Here is a 16,692-nt window from a genome sequence, read left to right as displayed (position 1 = left end):
TATCTCTCTATTGATATATTATAATAGAATTCGAATTGGAATTCGACAAAGAAATATCAAAGAGCTTCCCTTTTCTCGATTGAAAGCATAAGAAAAAAAAAGAAAGTATATCGAGGAGATCGAAGTCGTTCGTATATTCTAAGAATAGGACCGTGTCCGTGCACACGATCGCACGCATGATACGTGTTCGCAACTGCGGAAGGAAAACAAGTTTATGACGCGGAATGGGAATTGGTGTGCCGTAAAGACAGCGCCACAGCGAACGTATCGAAAACGACTACTTCTAGTCTGACTGCTCGTTCCGGCAAGCGTGCGACGAGGGAGATCTTGTATTTGGATGAAAAGAGAAGAAGAGAGAAATGGAGAAAGACAGAAAGGAGGGTGTATTGGAGATGGAGAAACAGGCTGGAGCAAGCATGGCTCCGATTTTATCGTCGTCGCCGTTCTTTCTCGATTCAGCCCTGGCATCGAGAAAACTGCTTTTCTAACCTCGAACTCGAACTGGAAGTCGTTGCGGTCGTCGCTCTGAACAAGGGGAGGAGGATGTCGTTCGACGCGAATCTTTCGAACGTAAAGGAAGATTTTGAATTCGAAGAAGGAGAGAATTTCCTTAAATTTTCTCTCACGCGTCATGGGTCACTAAGAACGATATAAGTCTTCTTCTACGTGTCCGTGAAATCCTTATAGTTTACGCTATCGTAGTAGAGATAAGCTTTTCGGAGCTAATCTAGGAAAAGAAAAAGTAGCAAAGAAGGGAAAGGATTTCGTATTACTCACCGGTGACCTTAATATGGTAGGGTAACTGAGCCCGCCACGTGTCCTGCATTTTCCGATCAGGAGCTACGCATCTGTACTCTCCTGCTTCTTGATAGACGACCCGGCTCAAAGCAAGAGGCCCTGGCCCACCCACTGGATCCATTCCAGGTCCGTGACCCCAACATCCGCCGTCACACTCGAGAGTCACCGCTCCGCCGATCTGCACCTCCATCCTCCTTGAATCGGTAGCCTCCCCGTTCAATGCCTCTGCCTCGGTCTCCATATCTGGATCATCTAAATGCCATTGATTTAAATCTCTCGACGAGCAGCGAAAAACGTTCGATGCAGCGGAGTACCCACCACTTCCCATCGCGTTACATTTGCATTCGGAAATAGAGGAGTCTAACGTATGGAAAACTATACTCGAGGATGGCTCGCCAACGTAAAAGGAATATACTCTCTTGCGCTTCTAAAACATACGTACAAACGTGAAATCGAAAAATACTCCGTGCGTGCTCTTTGTCGGTCCAATAATTTCCTAAACTCTCTTTCTCTCACTCGAGAAAATAAGAAAAAGAAATAAAGAGAAGGAGAGAGCGCGCGCGCGCGAGAGAGAGAGAGAGAGAGAGAGAGAGAGAGAAAGAGAGAAAAAGTCCATGGAAAAGCTTAGGAAGAAGCTTTCACATCGCCGCCAAGGTCCAAATCCTATTCCACGCTGAAATACACGTCGAGTGCCGACAGCGGACCGCCATTCTCATCGATATCAACGCTATCCTTCGACATCAGGAACCAACCGCACGTACGGAGGATAAACTCGGAGCAATGGTTCTACCCGCTCCTCCTCGCGTGCCGAGTTCAACGAAATCCTTTCTATACGCGGGCGCGACTCTGGAACGCCTTACCACGTCTTGCTCATACCTCCCTTTTCCGATTCTACCTACGGAATTATACGACTACGATCGTTTGCTCTTCAGCTAACACTATGTCCACATCTACGGATCGAAGAGAAGAGAGACGAGAGATAAAGAGGATGATAAAGAGGGAAAGAGAGAAAGAGAGCAAGAGAGAGAAAGAAAGAGAGAGGAATCAGCTCTCGTGGATATTCGTATCTCTACTTGAGAATTAGAGCCGAGTTGGTACGTTGGAATTCGCTCGAGACGATGAAATAAGAAAAACGAGAAAAGACTATTCCTGGGTACGGAGAAGTAAAGAGAAAAAGAGACAGAGAGACAGAGAGACGGAGACAGAGAGAGAGAGAGAGAGAGAGAGAGAGAGAGAGAAGGAGAGAATGGAAAGAGTCCTTTGAGTTAGCAAGCTGATCCTCTGGCTCATCCTATAGCAAAACAAAGGGATCAAAGTACTGGCTGCGACGATAGGAGAAGGCATTCCAACCTATCCCCTTCCATTCTCCTTCTATGTTCTTCCACCCCTCGAAACTCTACCCCCTCCCTTCATCTTACAACTCGTTTGTCTTGCAGTTTGTTCGGAATTTTACAGCAAACACGCTAGTGACACTTTAAACAAACAGGGATGAAGTAATAGGAGAATGGCAAGGGGTGTTAAGATGAAAAAAAAAAAGAATTTGGCTCAATCAGATGTTTTTTTTATTTTATTAGAGGGAGAGATAAATTCTACTGTTTCTTAACATTTATTCGTTGTATTCCCGTTATTCTCGAATTTAAAAGCGTCTGCCCGAAATACTCTAAAAACGTTCTCGGCGAATGTCGCAGAGAAAACAAAAATTTGTATATCGGAACACGTACCCATATTTAAAATGCGAATAAAGGAAAACGTTTTAACGTCATTAGAAAAAACGAAATTATGTCGTGATCGTTATTGTCGTCGTTCTAGTCTCTCATCCTCCTCGAAATAGCACGCAATTCGATATTTAAGCCGAAAGCGCGTATCATAGTAACGTAATCCATGGATAAGTAATCCACGAGGAGATCCGTATGGGACGGAGTTATCCATGTAATCGATAATTCCCATCGTAGAGTAGCAGTTAGTTTACAGGCACTCGCGAGCCATCCAAATTGCGTAGAGATTAGGTGCTCGGAAGCCCGTATCCCGGATCGTCGGCCGAGGAAACATAGAGGAGAGTGGAACGTACCGTGTATATAAAGCTAGGGGAAGAGAGGGAGAGAGAGGGAGAGAGAGAGAGAGAGAGAGAGAGAGAGAGAGAGAAAGAGAGGATTGGGAAATGCAGAGGTTGGAAGAGCTTTGAGATGCAAGGGTCGCGTTCTAGTTATAACGAGACTGGATGGGGACCAGGTAGGAAATTTGCAAATTTTCACGACGAGGCACGGATAATTTCCGGTTGGCTCGGTGGTTTCCGCCCTTGACAAATGACTGTGGTTTCCGGTTATCGGTCGACACGACGACCAGCTTCGCATTTCGAATCAGCGAGAATCTCTCCTCTTGCTCTCTCCGAGAATTGGAAGAGCCAAAGATGGGATAAAGCGTATAGTACATAACATCTATGACCTACGAGATAGAAATAAAGAGAGAGAGAGAGAGAGAGAGAGAGTGAGAGAGAGAGAGAGAGAGAGAGAGAGAGAGAGAGGAAGAAGGAAAGAGATTATTACTAGAAGACAATACCAACGTACGTCTATCTACCTACGCTATACGTTCTACTTTCTTCCCAAGTTATTGGCCATCGTACAACGACGATCCTACTATGTATACAATGCTTGTACCAGTGTATAGAGAATAATCGGTCCATCGCATCTTTCGTTCGATCGCCCAACAACGCTACCATCGACGTACTCTGATTTTTCTTCGAACACCGTTCGAAGATGCGAGCGATATTTCGAGATAGCGGTATCTCGACATATTTACGAGCTTTCTCATGAAATACGACGTTGTAGAGAACTGACGACGCGAAGATCGAGGAGCTTGAATTTGTTCGCAAGTCGTGTCGCTTTTGGAAGCAAACTCTTCGATAAAATGTCCTCGTCGTCGTTCGAGCGTCTAACTCGAAAATGAAAAATCGCGTGCGATCTATATACGTATCTACTTTGCTCATTTATAAGTATATAACGTATATACGTAGATTCAATTCGACAAGTTCAAGCCAAAAGTTATTCCCGCTCCAATTATCACTGCACGTTGCGAATTGCTTTCCATACGTTGCTATCTCCTCGAGAGCTTACCGTTCGCTAATCAGCGAAGAGAAGCCGATAATACGAGCTCCGTACGTTCAGGGATTAAAGTATTTCGAGTGGTAGACGCAGTGAGCGAGGAGTTAATAGATAATTTCTCCTCCTTCGATGTTCTAAGATCACGATGTGCATTACTGACGCAATCGCAATATAACGATGCAAATGACAAGATGATCTTTCAACCTGGATAGATATCTACGATTCGAATGCTGCGACGAAACTGATGTAACCATTTAACGAGACTTCGCCTTCTCTCCCGTTCCCCTTCCCTACTTCTTCCACATTAACGATCGATCGATTAATTCTATGATACAGTAACGTTTTACTCACAGCGAACGTTCAGGAAATAACCAATACTGGTGAAAATTCCGAGCATGTGCCGAGTGTAACATTTGTACCAGCCGCTCTCGGCACGAGTGATTTTTGTAAAGTTCAACCATCCGTCATCGCTCTGCTCGACGGGAAGTAGTCCATTGTCTGAAACAGAAGTGAAAAACTCTTGAATACAAAGACGAATTAACGGGATAAACATAGAAAACAACACGCTCGAAGGATTTACAAACAAACGCAAAAACTTTTTCCTCCCTTTCTATCTCTTTCTCTCGAAAAAAGACGTTTCTCTTCGTCTTCGAACGCTTAGTCTCGACAATATCGATACCTTTTTCTTTCACCTTTTCGTTTCCTAACGACACTCTAACGACGCTTTTTCTATCCTACCCCAGCATGCCGACGTTAAATCGGGAAAGGTGTAACTCGCATTAACGTGGGACGATCTTATCATTAACAGACAAGGATTGCATCGAACGATCCAATTAAATAACTCAAACCAATTAAATAAAATTTACATTGTTTCCGATTAACATTATTATATTAACATTATTTATTGATGCTTCGATATCGTATAAAATAATAAAATGTATACATGTAAATATATCGTGATGCGATTGTACGATCACATAATATAATATTTATAATCCGATACAATTAATAAAATGTGTTGATATTAATATCATCTGATATATCATACAGCATTTAGAAACGTTTCACTTGCTTTGCTATCATTTAATATGTAGTTACTGGATTAGACTCAAATACATTGAATATATACTTATAAATTATTTTCAAAGTCATTTCCGCGTTTGATCAAATACATATGTTCCTCTAATAATCGCTTTAATAAGGCATTTCGTCAACGAATAATTAAAGATTCAACGACATTCAATCTCTGCACAATCTAAATACATAAATCGTCAATTCTCCTTACTATCTGTAAAAAGTCCCGTAGAAAATTCAAGCTCGAAAATTCAAGTTTAATTCGATCGTCTTTAACAATCTTGGAAAAATATAAATAGGAATTGTCGTTGTTGAAATGTCGTATTATACTCTAGCATGAAACGTTTCATAAGGATCATAAAAGATCTAAGGAAAAAATAAGAGCAATAGAAACGAAGAAAAAAATACTTAGAAATGAAAAATAAAAATTTAGACGATACGATGCACGATACCAGGAAGATTTAAATCTTTCGGTATGCATGGACTTTATGAATCCTCTGCTACAGTTCCCCATTATATGGTGGTGCCTTCGAATGAACAACGATTCAGGAGGGGATCGAACTTCCTATCCCTTGGGCGGTTTCGCACAGCTGACGCTCCCGTACGTTTCTCGCGAAATGTCCCTCGACCAAACGTATCATCCCTGACAAATCGTTCGACCGAACAGTGATAAATTTTTTTCTTCATTCGAACTGACAGCGTGCTTTATGACACGAATATTACATCCTGATTTTACGTCAGCCCTTCTCGCGTCCTTCGTTGGATCCTCGAATTCAACGATATCGTTGGAAATGCGAATTGTTCGTTTGCGAATTGTCGTACTACTCCTCCTTCCCCACTTTTTCCCTTCTCTCTATTTCTACGGTTGCTTATTAGAGATGCTCGCTAATTAATATCGTAATTATATTTTTTCCTTTTTGTCCTGTTCGTTTGTTTTTCTTTTTTTTTATTTTTTTATTTTTTTTTTTGTTGCGACAACACGCTCGTCGAAAATCCTTCTCGTTTATATTATATATGTATACGTCCTTAAAATTGGATTATAGATACCGCTTTGAAATGATACTCGAGAGAGTCGGTTCTACATCCCTGTGTGAAATAAATGAAAAAAAGTAATGGAATACGTATATGATAAGCGAATAAATCTGAATTTCATAAAAATAACAATATGTACTTTAAGACCGTCACGGACAAATAATGCAATATATGTCTCTCTCTCTCTCTCTCTCTCTCTCTCTCTCTCTCTCTCTCTTTCTCTCTCTTCTCTCTTTCGTTCTATTAGTCTTTATTTTTTCAATTCCCGTATGTACGAGCGAACAATTTATAAGCATTATATTACGGTCGGCTATTTCCACAGGACACTCACGATTTTCGGGGTAGGAAGTCGAGCAAACATACAAAAATAGCTCGTTTATGGGAGACGGAGAGACAGAGAAAGAAAGATATATAAAGAGAAAAGAAAGGAGTAGAAAAACATTTACCACAAAGATTGGACGTTCCAGAGTTTATCCAACGCTTCATATTCCCGTCGATCCGTCCGAGAAATTGAAGACCCGAAATTTTCTCGAGATAGCATTGGCAAAGAACGCTTTGAAAGGAAACGAACGTGCTGCCTCCTCGGGGCATCTCGATTGGGACGTTTAATAAGAGCAACCGTTCCAAAAAGAATCTGCGATGGAAAGTTCTCTGGTCGATGGTTGCCATGAAGGGAAGGGCCGAATGGGGGAAGCAGCAGGACGAATTTATGAAGAAAGAGAGAGAAAGAGAAAGATAGAAAGAAAGAGAGAGAGAGAGAGAGAGAGAGAAAGTTAGATAGATAGATAGATAGAGAGAAAGAGAGAGAGAGAGAGAGAGAGAGAGAAGAGACGAAGCCTGGGGCAGGTACGTGCTTCAAAGGATATTAAAGTATTTTAATTGCAACGGATTTAGCGGAACGCTCGAAGGATTTGTTCGAAATCACCCGATTGGTTCTATGAATAGGGATTAAGCTCTGCAACGAGACGGGTTCGGGGCAGTTGGGCGAATTCCAAATGTCAGAGGCGGAAGACAGAAATAATTGAATATTTAATAGATAACTTGGCTATATCTATGCGTATTGGTACTTGCTTCTGTATGTACGTTTACAGATATATATATATATATATGTATGTATGTATGTATGTATATGTATGTATATGGATTCTATATAATATGCGCCCTTATACGTTTGTATGTATATGTATATGTAAACCGACGAGGATGAGAGTCGATTCGACCGCCATCCGTCATCGCGATAGAACGTCGATTTTTCTGTCGGCCTTGTCTGCTCCCCGTAGACACCGATTAATTATACATTCGGAGAGTACCATGCTACGAAAAAGAAGAGATCTTAAATTTGGTTACTCCTTACTATCGCCATCACTTTCCTCGCACCCTTCTTACACAACGCATTTCAATATTTCGAGAAGATCAAGACTAAGAATTAATATCACATATCAATCTATTCATTCGCTTGAACAATATATATCATTTAATTTTTGTCTATTCAACGCTAATATTAATTACGTTTAATTAAAAGATATGGTAAAATAAATATAATTATACGTTACTTTAAATTAAGACGAAATAGACTTCAATCTTGAACGACCTTCACTCTACTGCGTCCCAATTGCGACTAACGCGATGAACGAAATAGAAGAAATAAAACACTGAAGAAATGAAAACATAGTTGAAAAAGAAAGAAAGAAAGAAACTAACTTGTTTACGTTTACTAAAGTATATTTGCGTTGTAAAATCGAAGGTGAAAAGATGAATAACAAACCAGAGAAGACATTGATTTATTGATTACGGAAGGCGATAAAGCGATTTCTTTTATTTTCGTGATAATTTTCGAATTACATTAAAACGTTATTAAGCAATAATTTTTATTTTCGTAAAAATCACCATCCCGTCATTTTCGAATAGCTCGTCGACGGAAGCGTGCCGATAGCAGCTCGTCCATCATGTTTCTTATCATTCTCTCTCACGATTGATCCAGGCACGAAATGATGGTCCCAGCTGCTCTCAGCATTTTGTGTTGATTCTCCTTAACGAGACCAGAAAGAAAGAGAAAAAAGAGAGAGAGAGAGAGAGAAAGAGAGAGAGAGAGAGAGAGAGAGAGAGAGAGAGAGAGAGAGAGAATATCGAAGGAAAACACGTTCTGCGTCATCCATGATCTATTCTTTTCTTCATCTACGTTCTTTTAGTCTGATAGAAACAAAAAATCTTGCATTTTAAAAAGAGAAGCATTTTGTGGTTTGTCCATTACGTACTTCTATATGCATATTATTTTTTTCCTTTTTTTTTTTAAGATAATCAATTCCAGAGAATATTGAAATGTTAATTATTTTCAAGAAACAGTAATGGAAAATGAATTTGTTAAAAAAAGCAGAACATGAAAAAATTGAAATGGAATAATTCGTCCCATTACGATTTTATATCAAAAAGCATTCTAATCCTCTGAAATATCCATTAAATCACAAAGTAAACTATGCTCTAACGTAGATTTGATGCAAATACGTTAAATTTGGGTTTGCTTTTATCTTGTTAAAGCGCACGGCAAGTAAATCGAAGTTTAACGAGGTTAGAAAACGGAAGAAGAGGACTTTCGAGAGGGAAAAAGCGTCATCATCTAGCTACAAGGCAAATAAAACGAGGACTTATGTGGAACTAAGAAGTTTAATTATAATAAATAATCAACAATCATTTGCTTTGTCATTGATTTGTTCAAATCTGTACGATTCAATATCATTTTAATGAATTTTAAACGCGATATTTCCAAAAGCTTTTTAATGAGCACAATCAAATGTTTACTGAAATATAATATTTAAGCAAATGTACATATGTACGTATGTACGTATGTACATATGTACACATGAAACGATCTCAAAACAAAATAAGTTAATATGCGAAAATATTTGTATAATTTAAAAATGAATGCATTGTTAATCAATCCAGAGAAATGACATATTGGCAGGACAATTTTATTTAAATGAATCATATAATTGAACATACATGAAAATATTCTGAAAGATGGTTATTATTTAAAAGATAAGCATTAAAAGCATACACGATCTCGGTATCATTTAATAATATTTACGTACACACAATATTTGTGAAAAATGGATGGTCCACTACGTTAACAATTTAACGTATTTAAAAACTACAATACAAACATTATCGAATTTTAATTATTTCCATTAACGTAGACGCGGATGTGAAAATTTCCAAAAATTACAAATTATGTTTTTCTATAATATAAAAAATGAATCGAACTCGATATTTCGAAGGGAAATATAATAATCGATGTTGTAGAATAGTTAGAAAAGAAAAAGAAGGAAGAAAAACACTGATAAAAGGTAGGAATCTGCGAAAAATGCAGAATCTGAAATTGCAAATTTCAACTCGGTAGAAAGTTTACTTCGCGGCCAGTTAACGAATGTAATGGATTCGTTTCTCTTAAACGCTGCAGTCTAATCAAGAAAGTGGTCTCTCAAGTGAACTCCGAATTCTCTCTTTCCTTTCTTTTTTTTCCTTTCTTCCTTAATGTCCTGGTCTTGCTTCTCTCGTATCTCGATGCACTGATTGACGTCGAAAAAAAGAGAATTATGCTACGGCGAACTTTTACCACTTCGCACGGCAAATAAAAGTCAACCTTTTATTTCTCTCTCTCTCTTTCTCTCTCTCTCTCTCTCTCTCTCTCTCTTTATATATATATATCTTTCTTTGTTTCTTTTTCTTTCTTTCTTTTTCTTTCTATCTTTCACGATACGATCGCGGTTACCTCTTATCACGATTCTCAAACGGAAATACAACGGTTCAAGAGCATCGATAAAAATACTACCATGGCGTTAAGTTAAGAGAGGAAGTAGTAAAAAAGTGAAGAGTCTACGGAAAAAAGTAAGAAACTGGTCATAAGATAAGGAATAAAATCAATTTTTATAACCAACTCGAATCTACCGCAAAGTCCGAGTTAACGTTGTTGATACTCTAAAGATTTAGGAAGAACTAAAAAAGAACGATTACGTACGTCCTTATACGACGTAAGTTTTAACTTGTAAATATTATCGTAGATAGTAAACATTTTGTAAACATGTAACAAATATTTTTTTTCTTTCTCTCTCTCTCTCTCTCTCTCTCTCTCTCTCTCTCTCTCTCTCTCTCTCTTTCTCTCTTTCTTTCTCTTTCTTTCATTAGAAGAAGATAATAATAAGGCGTCTTCGATAAGAACTAAAATATGATATCTACGAACGATGCAAATGTATTCTCTCTCTCTCTCTCTCTCTCTCTCTCTCTCTCTCTCTCTCTCTCTTTCTCTCTCTTTTAGTTCGTTTCGAACTTCCCGACTCGATTACTTTTCAACTTCGTTTCAAACTTTCAACGCGATTGAAATTCTAGCGGATTGTTTAATTATTCCGAAAACAAATCCAAAGGGTTTATTGGAAGAAATCAAAGTTTAAGGACTCGAATTATTTTCATTCTTACTTGGAAATCGATTCTACGAATCCTCAACGAGGTGGTGATAGTTTTGTTGGAAAAAAAAAAGAAAAGAAAAAGGGAGGGAGAGAAACAGAAAGAAAAATACGTATACTTTCCCTACAGGTATTTCGATTAAAAGCAATAAAATAAAGTGATCAAAAGTTTCATTCAACTATAAAAAAGAAAATATTAAAGAGACAATTTAATGAAAAATAGAGAAAAATAATATGCAAAATATTTTGCAACTTTTTACTTCTCTGTCTTTCGCTCTTTGTCAGAGAATCAAAAGTATACATTTTCATGTAACACAAAATATTAATGGGATAAATTCAATGAAATATAGATATTATTTTAACAACAGAGAAAACAACGATAAAAAAAAAAGAACGCATGATGAGATTCAAACGACGTAAAAGAAACGTAATGTATTAAAAGATTTTCAAACGTTAGACGATGATCCAACGAACGTATGACCTCTTTGGCGTTGTTCTACAAGAATAAATCTTTCTTACGATGGCGATCTAAACGAAACGATGTCAGGCGGGGATCCGGTTGAAAAGTACATCCATTAAAATAAACGTTAATCCTCGAAGCAAACTATACCGTAGAGGTAATGTTTCGCGTTACCCATTACCTAACGTTACAAGTTGCTGTAGATTTTCCTGCGCTTACATGGGTCCGCAACGATGTGGTAAACTTGCCGTTTGGCGTACGTCGGTTAATGTCGTGCTGTCAAGATAAAGTAGAGGTCAAGAGAACCAAGGAAATTCAGAAGGTGGCCGGTGTATTTTATCGAATCGTACAGTATCGTATAATTCCTTTTTCTTAATTTATCGTTAAGTTATGTTTTCGTTAGAAATCTACTCTACGACGATGATTACTTTCTCTTGAATTAAACCGATAAAATAGACCGATGAGATCGATATTCTGGAGTCTTATTCGTTTTGTTCGACCGTAACAAAAATATTACAAATCTTATTGCTGGACGAGTTACGAGTTGAGATTTATATTTGACCGTCTGTCCAAAATAGAATAGAAATTTAGAAAAATATTTCCGGAGATATAACGAGCGAGGAAACGAAGATAGACGCAATCAAATACCTTCGCTTTTATTATACGATCCATCGAGCAACCTCGAACGATATCGTCAGAATTTATTTATCAAGCTTTCTCTCTCTCCCTCTCTCTCTCTCTCTCTCTTTCGTTTTCGTTCTCCTACCTTTTAATCCTATCCGGCTTTATATCGCTCGTTATTATACGCACGAAATTCAAACGATGGCGGACGCGTCGCTGATAATGGAATAAACTCCGTGAGCGCGAAAGAATTCGCGCTGAATTCAATCCAATCATTCGCCGAAGCGAAAACAGAAATCTAGTTATCGTTACGTAACCAGCCGTCTCCACGTGCCGATTATTTTCAATCATTCGCGAACGAACCCTGCCAACGTCAGTAGTGTTATATTGCGTTCATCAATGCTGATAATTAATTATTCAAAAATATACCTAAACAATCTCAATCTGTCCACGTTGTCTAAAAATCTCTCGTAAGCTTCGTATGCAAGTAAAAGCATCGATACATATTGATTTATAAATTTCGTTCGTGCGTGCGATAGCCTACGAATTATCGATTGTATTAATCAGTGTTTCTCTAATGAAGAGAGAGAGAGAGAGAGAGAGAGAGAGAGAGAGAGAGAGAGAGAGAGAGAGAGAGAAGAGACAATGTCTCCATTTCGACGCAGAATTTCAGCATGTTGATAGAAATGTGACGCAACTAATCGAGAACGGAATAACGTTGGTACCACGTGTCACTCTGCCGCGTCGTCTGAGCGAAGGGTTCGTGCTGCTGGTTAGAGGAGACGAAACCAGAGAATAGCTATTGTTTCGATTCGACAATGTCCCGCTACTCGAACTCCAGTCTCTAGTACACGTTGCGGTCCATAATAATATGATTATAGGGCGATGTACCTGACGACCCTCCCACTAAAACATCAAAGAGAGACAAAGATAGACAGAGAGAGAGAGAGAGAGAGAGAGAGAGAGAGAGAGAAAGCTTCTATTTCCAAGAGTCGAACATTTGCGGACCGTGGACGAAATTTTAGAGAAACGTTTCCTAGATTTCACAGATACCGGTCCAACGTTAAGACTCACAGAATTACAATGTGAAATGACGCGTTTCGCGAACTCTATGCGAGGTACTTTCTACTTTCTCGAATAATTTTCATTTGCGAGCTGTCGTGAAATATTTAACATCCTATATACATGGAAATTAATGTTTGCTTAAAAGATACGAAGAAAGGTGCAAGAGCATAGAGTTGGATTTTTTGTTCCACCACCGAATCGTAATTCTTTGCCGGTCGTAGGGAATTTTCGTACGAGCGTGTGAAACTTTTACAAAGAGCATAAAAAAGAAAAAAGAAAATAATTCTAAATGGACTTCGTTGTCATCTGTAACCTTTCCCTTCTGTAAATAAGAGGACGAATGAAACGAAAACGTGATGCGAGGAAAATTGGCCCTAAAAGTAAACATATTAACATTGCATGTACTGTACATAGGTATATAGGTACATATATACATACAAGAGAAATTGGAATTTTCGAAGAATATAAATAATATTCTCTTGTTATATCCATAATGATAGAATTATCAATTATTTAACTGTATTATAGCATTACCAATACGACTTGAAATATCAATCGTTACTTAATAATTTTATTATAATTAACGAGAAACTCTCATCTCGATTTTATTTATTAAGATGAAAAATCTGAATTTTAAAGAACATTGAAACTATGATATGAAACGAACTTTCCTTATATTTTATATGTACCAAGTGAGATCTATTAGAATCTATATACATTCGTTAAAAATCTACTAACGATACTAACGATGGGGTTTATACGGATAGACAATTAAAAAAACAAAACAAAACAAAAACAATCAGTAAAGTTACGAAAGGTGTTTTAATTTTATTGATTTTTCGGTTCTCCCGGTGCAACACATGAACGGTTAGACCTGATTAAATTACGGTCACGTTGCTGTAACACGTGCCTACGTCTCCTAGCTTCTCTTGCAGTTTGACGAGGAGGAGAAGAGAGGAGGTAGGGGTTGTATGGAAATGTGCCGTTGCACGAAATAATGCACGTGCGCAAGTGAATCAAGTCCTTCGTTGTTGACGAAGAACATACGTACACGGTTGTCGAGACCTGCGAGTTTGCTCGGAATACCTACATTTACCAACATCTTGAGTCGACGAGTTAGAAATCGTAGTTTTCGCTTTACGCGATGATTAGTAGATTCTCAACTAATTACGAATCTCTCAAAGTTCGTAAATGTCGTTTGTAAATATCCATGATACGACGTGCTTTCTCTCTCTCTCTCTCTCTCTCTCTCTCTCTCTCTCTCTCTCTCTCTCTTTAAGAGCGAAGTTTAAGTTTACTCTCTTTATTTTCCAAGCACGTTTGATGTTTCTTTGATTTATTAATAAAAATCTTTATATCATAAAAAAAAATCATAACATCGCTTCAGCGATCTGTCTTCAAAGCTTTTTCAACGCGCACACGCTTCGAGAGAAAAGTTATAAAATATTTAATATATAAACGCCGTTACCAGCAAACGCCGCTGGCCAACAAACTAATATGAATTTCAATTTATGAAAACAAACTTTCGAAATATCGAGAGAGGGGGGGAGAGAGAGAGAGAGAGAGAGATTATTTGTCCATCATTAAACTTGTAACGCTTTTACATGCATAAAAGTTGACTAGAAATCGTTCTCTCTATCTTGATAATATTTTAAATACGAGGAACGTTATTCGGGCTTGTTTAAAGAATCCTCCAAATAAACGCTTGAGAGTTTCGGCATTCCAAATAACCGAATGTCTCGTTACGATCGACTTCAATGGCGTATGTACAATGGACCCGAGGGAATAGTTTGAACGTGTTTGCCGTTACAGATAGGTATAAAAATAATCTCGATAGGTTTTTGAATCGGACGAACACCGATATCGAACGATCGTCGCTACGGTGGCTTACCATGTACATAAAAAAAAAAAAAACCTTAACGTCATGACGACAAATATACAGGAAAAATATATCGTAAGCTTACGACACGATGCAAATAGAAAGTCGAACGAAAAGTTTTTACGAAACAACGATCGTATCCCGATCGATAAAGAGTTAGTCTTGTTTTTATAAATTTCTAATAGGAACATCTGCTATAATACGGAATATCGATCAAAAAGAAGATCTTGATAATTTGATTACGATAATTAGCAGAATTCCAAACTAATTAATACGATCGAGCAAATCGTTTCGATGCAATTCCTGTATGTATGTCACAGATCGATCATAAATAATCGTATCAATATGAAAAATATTTGTTACGTAACATTTTGCAAATCGTGGTGGATTAATTATTTACGTAACGACCATAATTAAGTATATTGCTTCGGATTTAATTGCAGTTGACGTCGTAATTCGCGAATCTCTATGGCTCTTAACGAACGGATATTTAATGGAAAGAGGATGATCGGGAAAAAAAGGACATTAACTTTTGCAAGCCTCGTGAAAGACGTGATCTCTTATCGTCTAATTAAGGAAATTGAGACTCGCGATAATTCGCGATAGTTCGACGAACCCTTCGAAAAGGTATAAATTGAGAAGGGAATATCCCGTTAGACGGAGTAATTAATTAGAAGTGCAATCCGTTTGTAAGTCTGAATCGTCTGTTAGTACGAACTGTCTGACTTGTCTGTTAGTCAGAACTGTCTGAACTGTCTGTTAGCCTGAGATATCTGTTAATTGTAAACCTTGGTCATAAATAAACTTTATTCGTTATTGTTAATTGTGTTTCTGTAGTTTTATCACCTAACCTCGTATAGATGAGACAATTTAATTTGGACGAGATTGCAATACCAATTCGCGGACTCACGTATAGTTTTAACGAACGTTGTAACTTGCTTGTTCGTGTTTGCATGCAGAAAGAGGTGAAATTAAAATATTCTCTTTCACACGTTGCACATACTCACATACTGTATCGAAAAAATTCGACCGTCCGAACTTCGTTGCCTCGATCCTTTCTAAACGAACGATAGCCAAAACTCCAACGCACTAATCCAATGCAACGAAAGCCGTTAACGTTTTGATCTACCTCACCGAGGCAATATTTCGTTTCTCTAATATCTAACGAAGAGAACTGAAAAGCCACGGAACACGAGTCGAAGTATAGAGTAAGAGAGAGAGAGAGAGAGAGAGAGAGAAAGAGAGAAACACGTAACGTTTCGATAAATTCAGGATAAAAATCGAATTCTTTTCGTTTTACATCACTTACCCCGCTGCCATATCGGGGTGCTCACAGGATTGCTGTCCACCTCGCATTTTAGGCTGACAGACATTCCCTCGACGATGGGAATTCCAAATCCAGGTAAACGCGTTATCGCGAACGATGGAGTATCTGAAACAGGTATTAAGCAATTAGTGTCAGTGCCAAGCGTTCGATGCACGCTAGTGTATCGATCCTATCGGATCGTCGAAAAGAGACAGAAGCGTTATTTGAATAGTGCGACCGGCCTTCGGCGTATAACGGGACGCAATACTCTTCAGGACTTGATTGACGGTAGAGGGCCGAGATTGAACTGACACGTTATTACGTTCCTCCGGCGCTCCAAAATTCTCCGTTTCTACGAAATTGCGTTGCTTTCGCACTAATCCTACAACTTTGATATCAAACAAACGTTCCTGCTATGCTAACGATAATTTTAACGATTAATCCTTCGTTATCTTCGTTAGCCTTAACATTGCATTAAGTTAACGTATTAATTTTTCATTGGTAGATGTTAAATAATATTCGCTTTGGATCACGATCGAGTCTCGAAGAAAAGTATCACGTTTATTATCTGACAATAAATCTAATTAGTCAATAATTGGTTCATAAATCTAAGATATAAACGGACTGTATTATATAGGGAGACGAAAGTTCGTAACTCGATTCGAGAGTTTTTTACAAATTTATCTTTTTCCCACGCGCTTCTATCGCGCTTAAGCCTCGTTCAAGTACAACTCGATATAAATCCCTACTTATCGTACGATCGTAAAATTCAAACGATCATAAAGTTTCATGCCGAAGCTTCGTACGGGGAAGAAGCACATCTCTTCTTTTTCTCCGCGCGCTATTTCACCGAAGCGATGCATCGTCACCAATTTATTCGACGGTGCGTAACGACGATGTCGAGG

At 38.2% G+C, this 16,692-nt stretch overlaps 1 protein-coding gene across 2 annotated transcripts in view; it reads right to left on the bottom strand.

Moving 5' to 3' along the window:
• Positions 1–16,692, bottom strand: part of LOC122627393 — a 227,515-nt gene that overhangs the window by 51,987 nt on the left and 158,836 nt on the right. Inside the window, exons 7-9 of one of the 2 annotated variants that reach the window (XM_043808493.1) lie at positions 15,791–15,913; positions 4,248–4,394; positions 778–1,050 (exon numbers count right to left, since the gene is read on the bottom strand). In XM_043808493.1, coding sequence (XP_043664428.1) covers positions 778–1,050; positions 4,248–4,394; positions 15,791–15,913 — 543 coding nt within the window. The remainder of the gene's footprint in view (positions 1–777; positions 1,051–4,247; positions 4,395–15,790; positions 15,914–16,692) is intronic. The other variant, XM_043808494.1, reaches the window with a different exon arrangement.

The sequence above is a fragment of the Vespula pensylvanica genome, chromosome 2 (genome assembly GCF_014466175.1).
Source record: "Vespula pensylvanica isolate Volc-1 chromosome 2, ASM1446617v1, whole genome shotgun sequence".
In the NCBI taxonomy this organism is placed as follows: domain Eukaryota; kingdom Metazoa; phylum Arthropoda; class Insecta; order Hymenoptera; family Vespidae; genus Vespula; species Vespula pensylvanica.
This window is presented reverse-complemented; position numbering and strand designations above follow the sequence as displayed.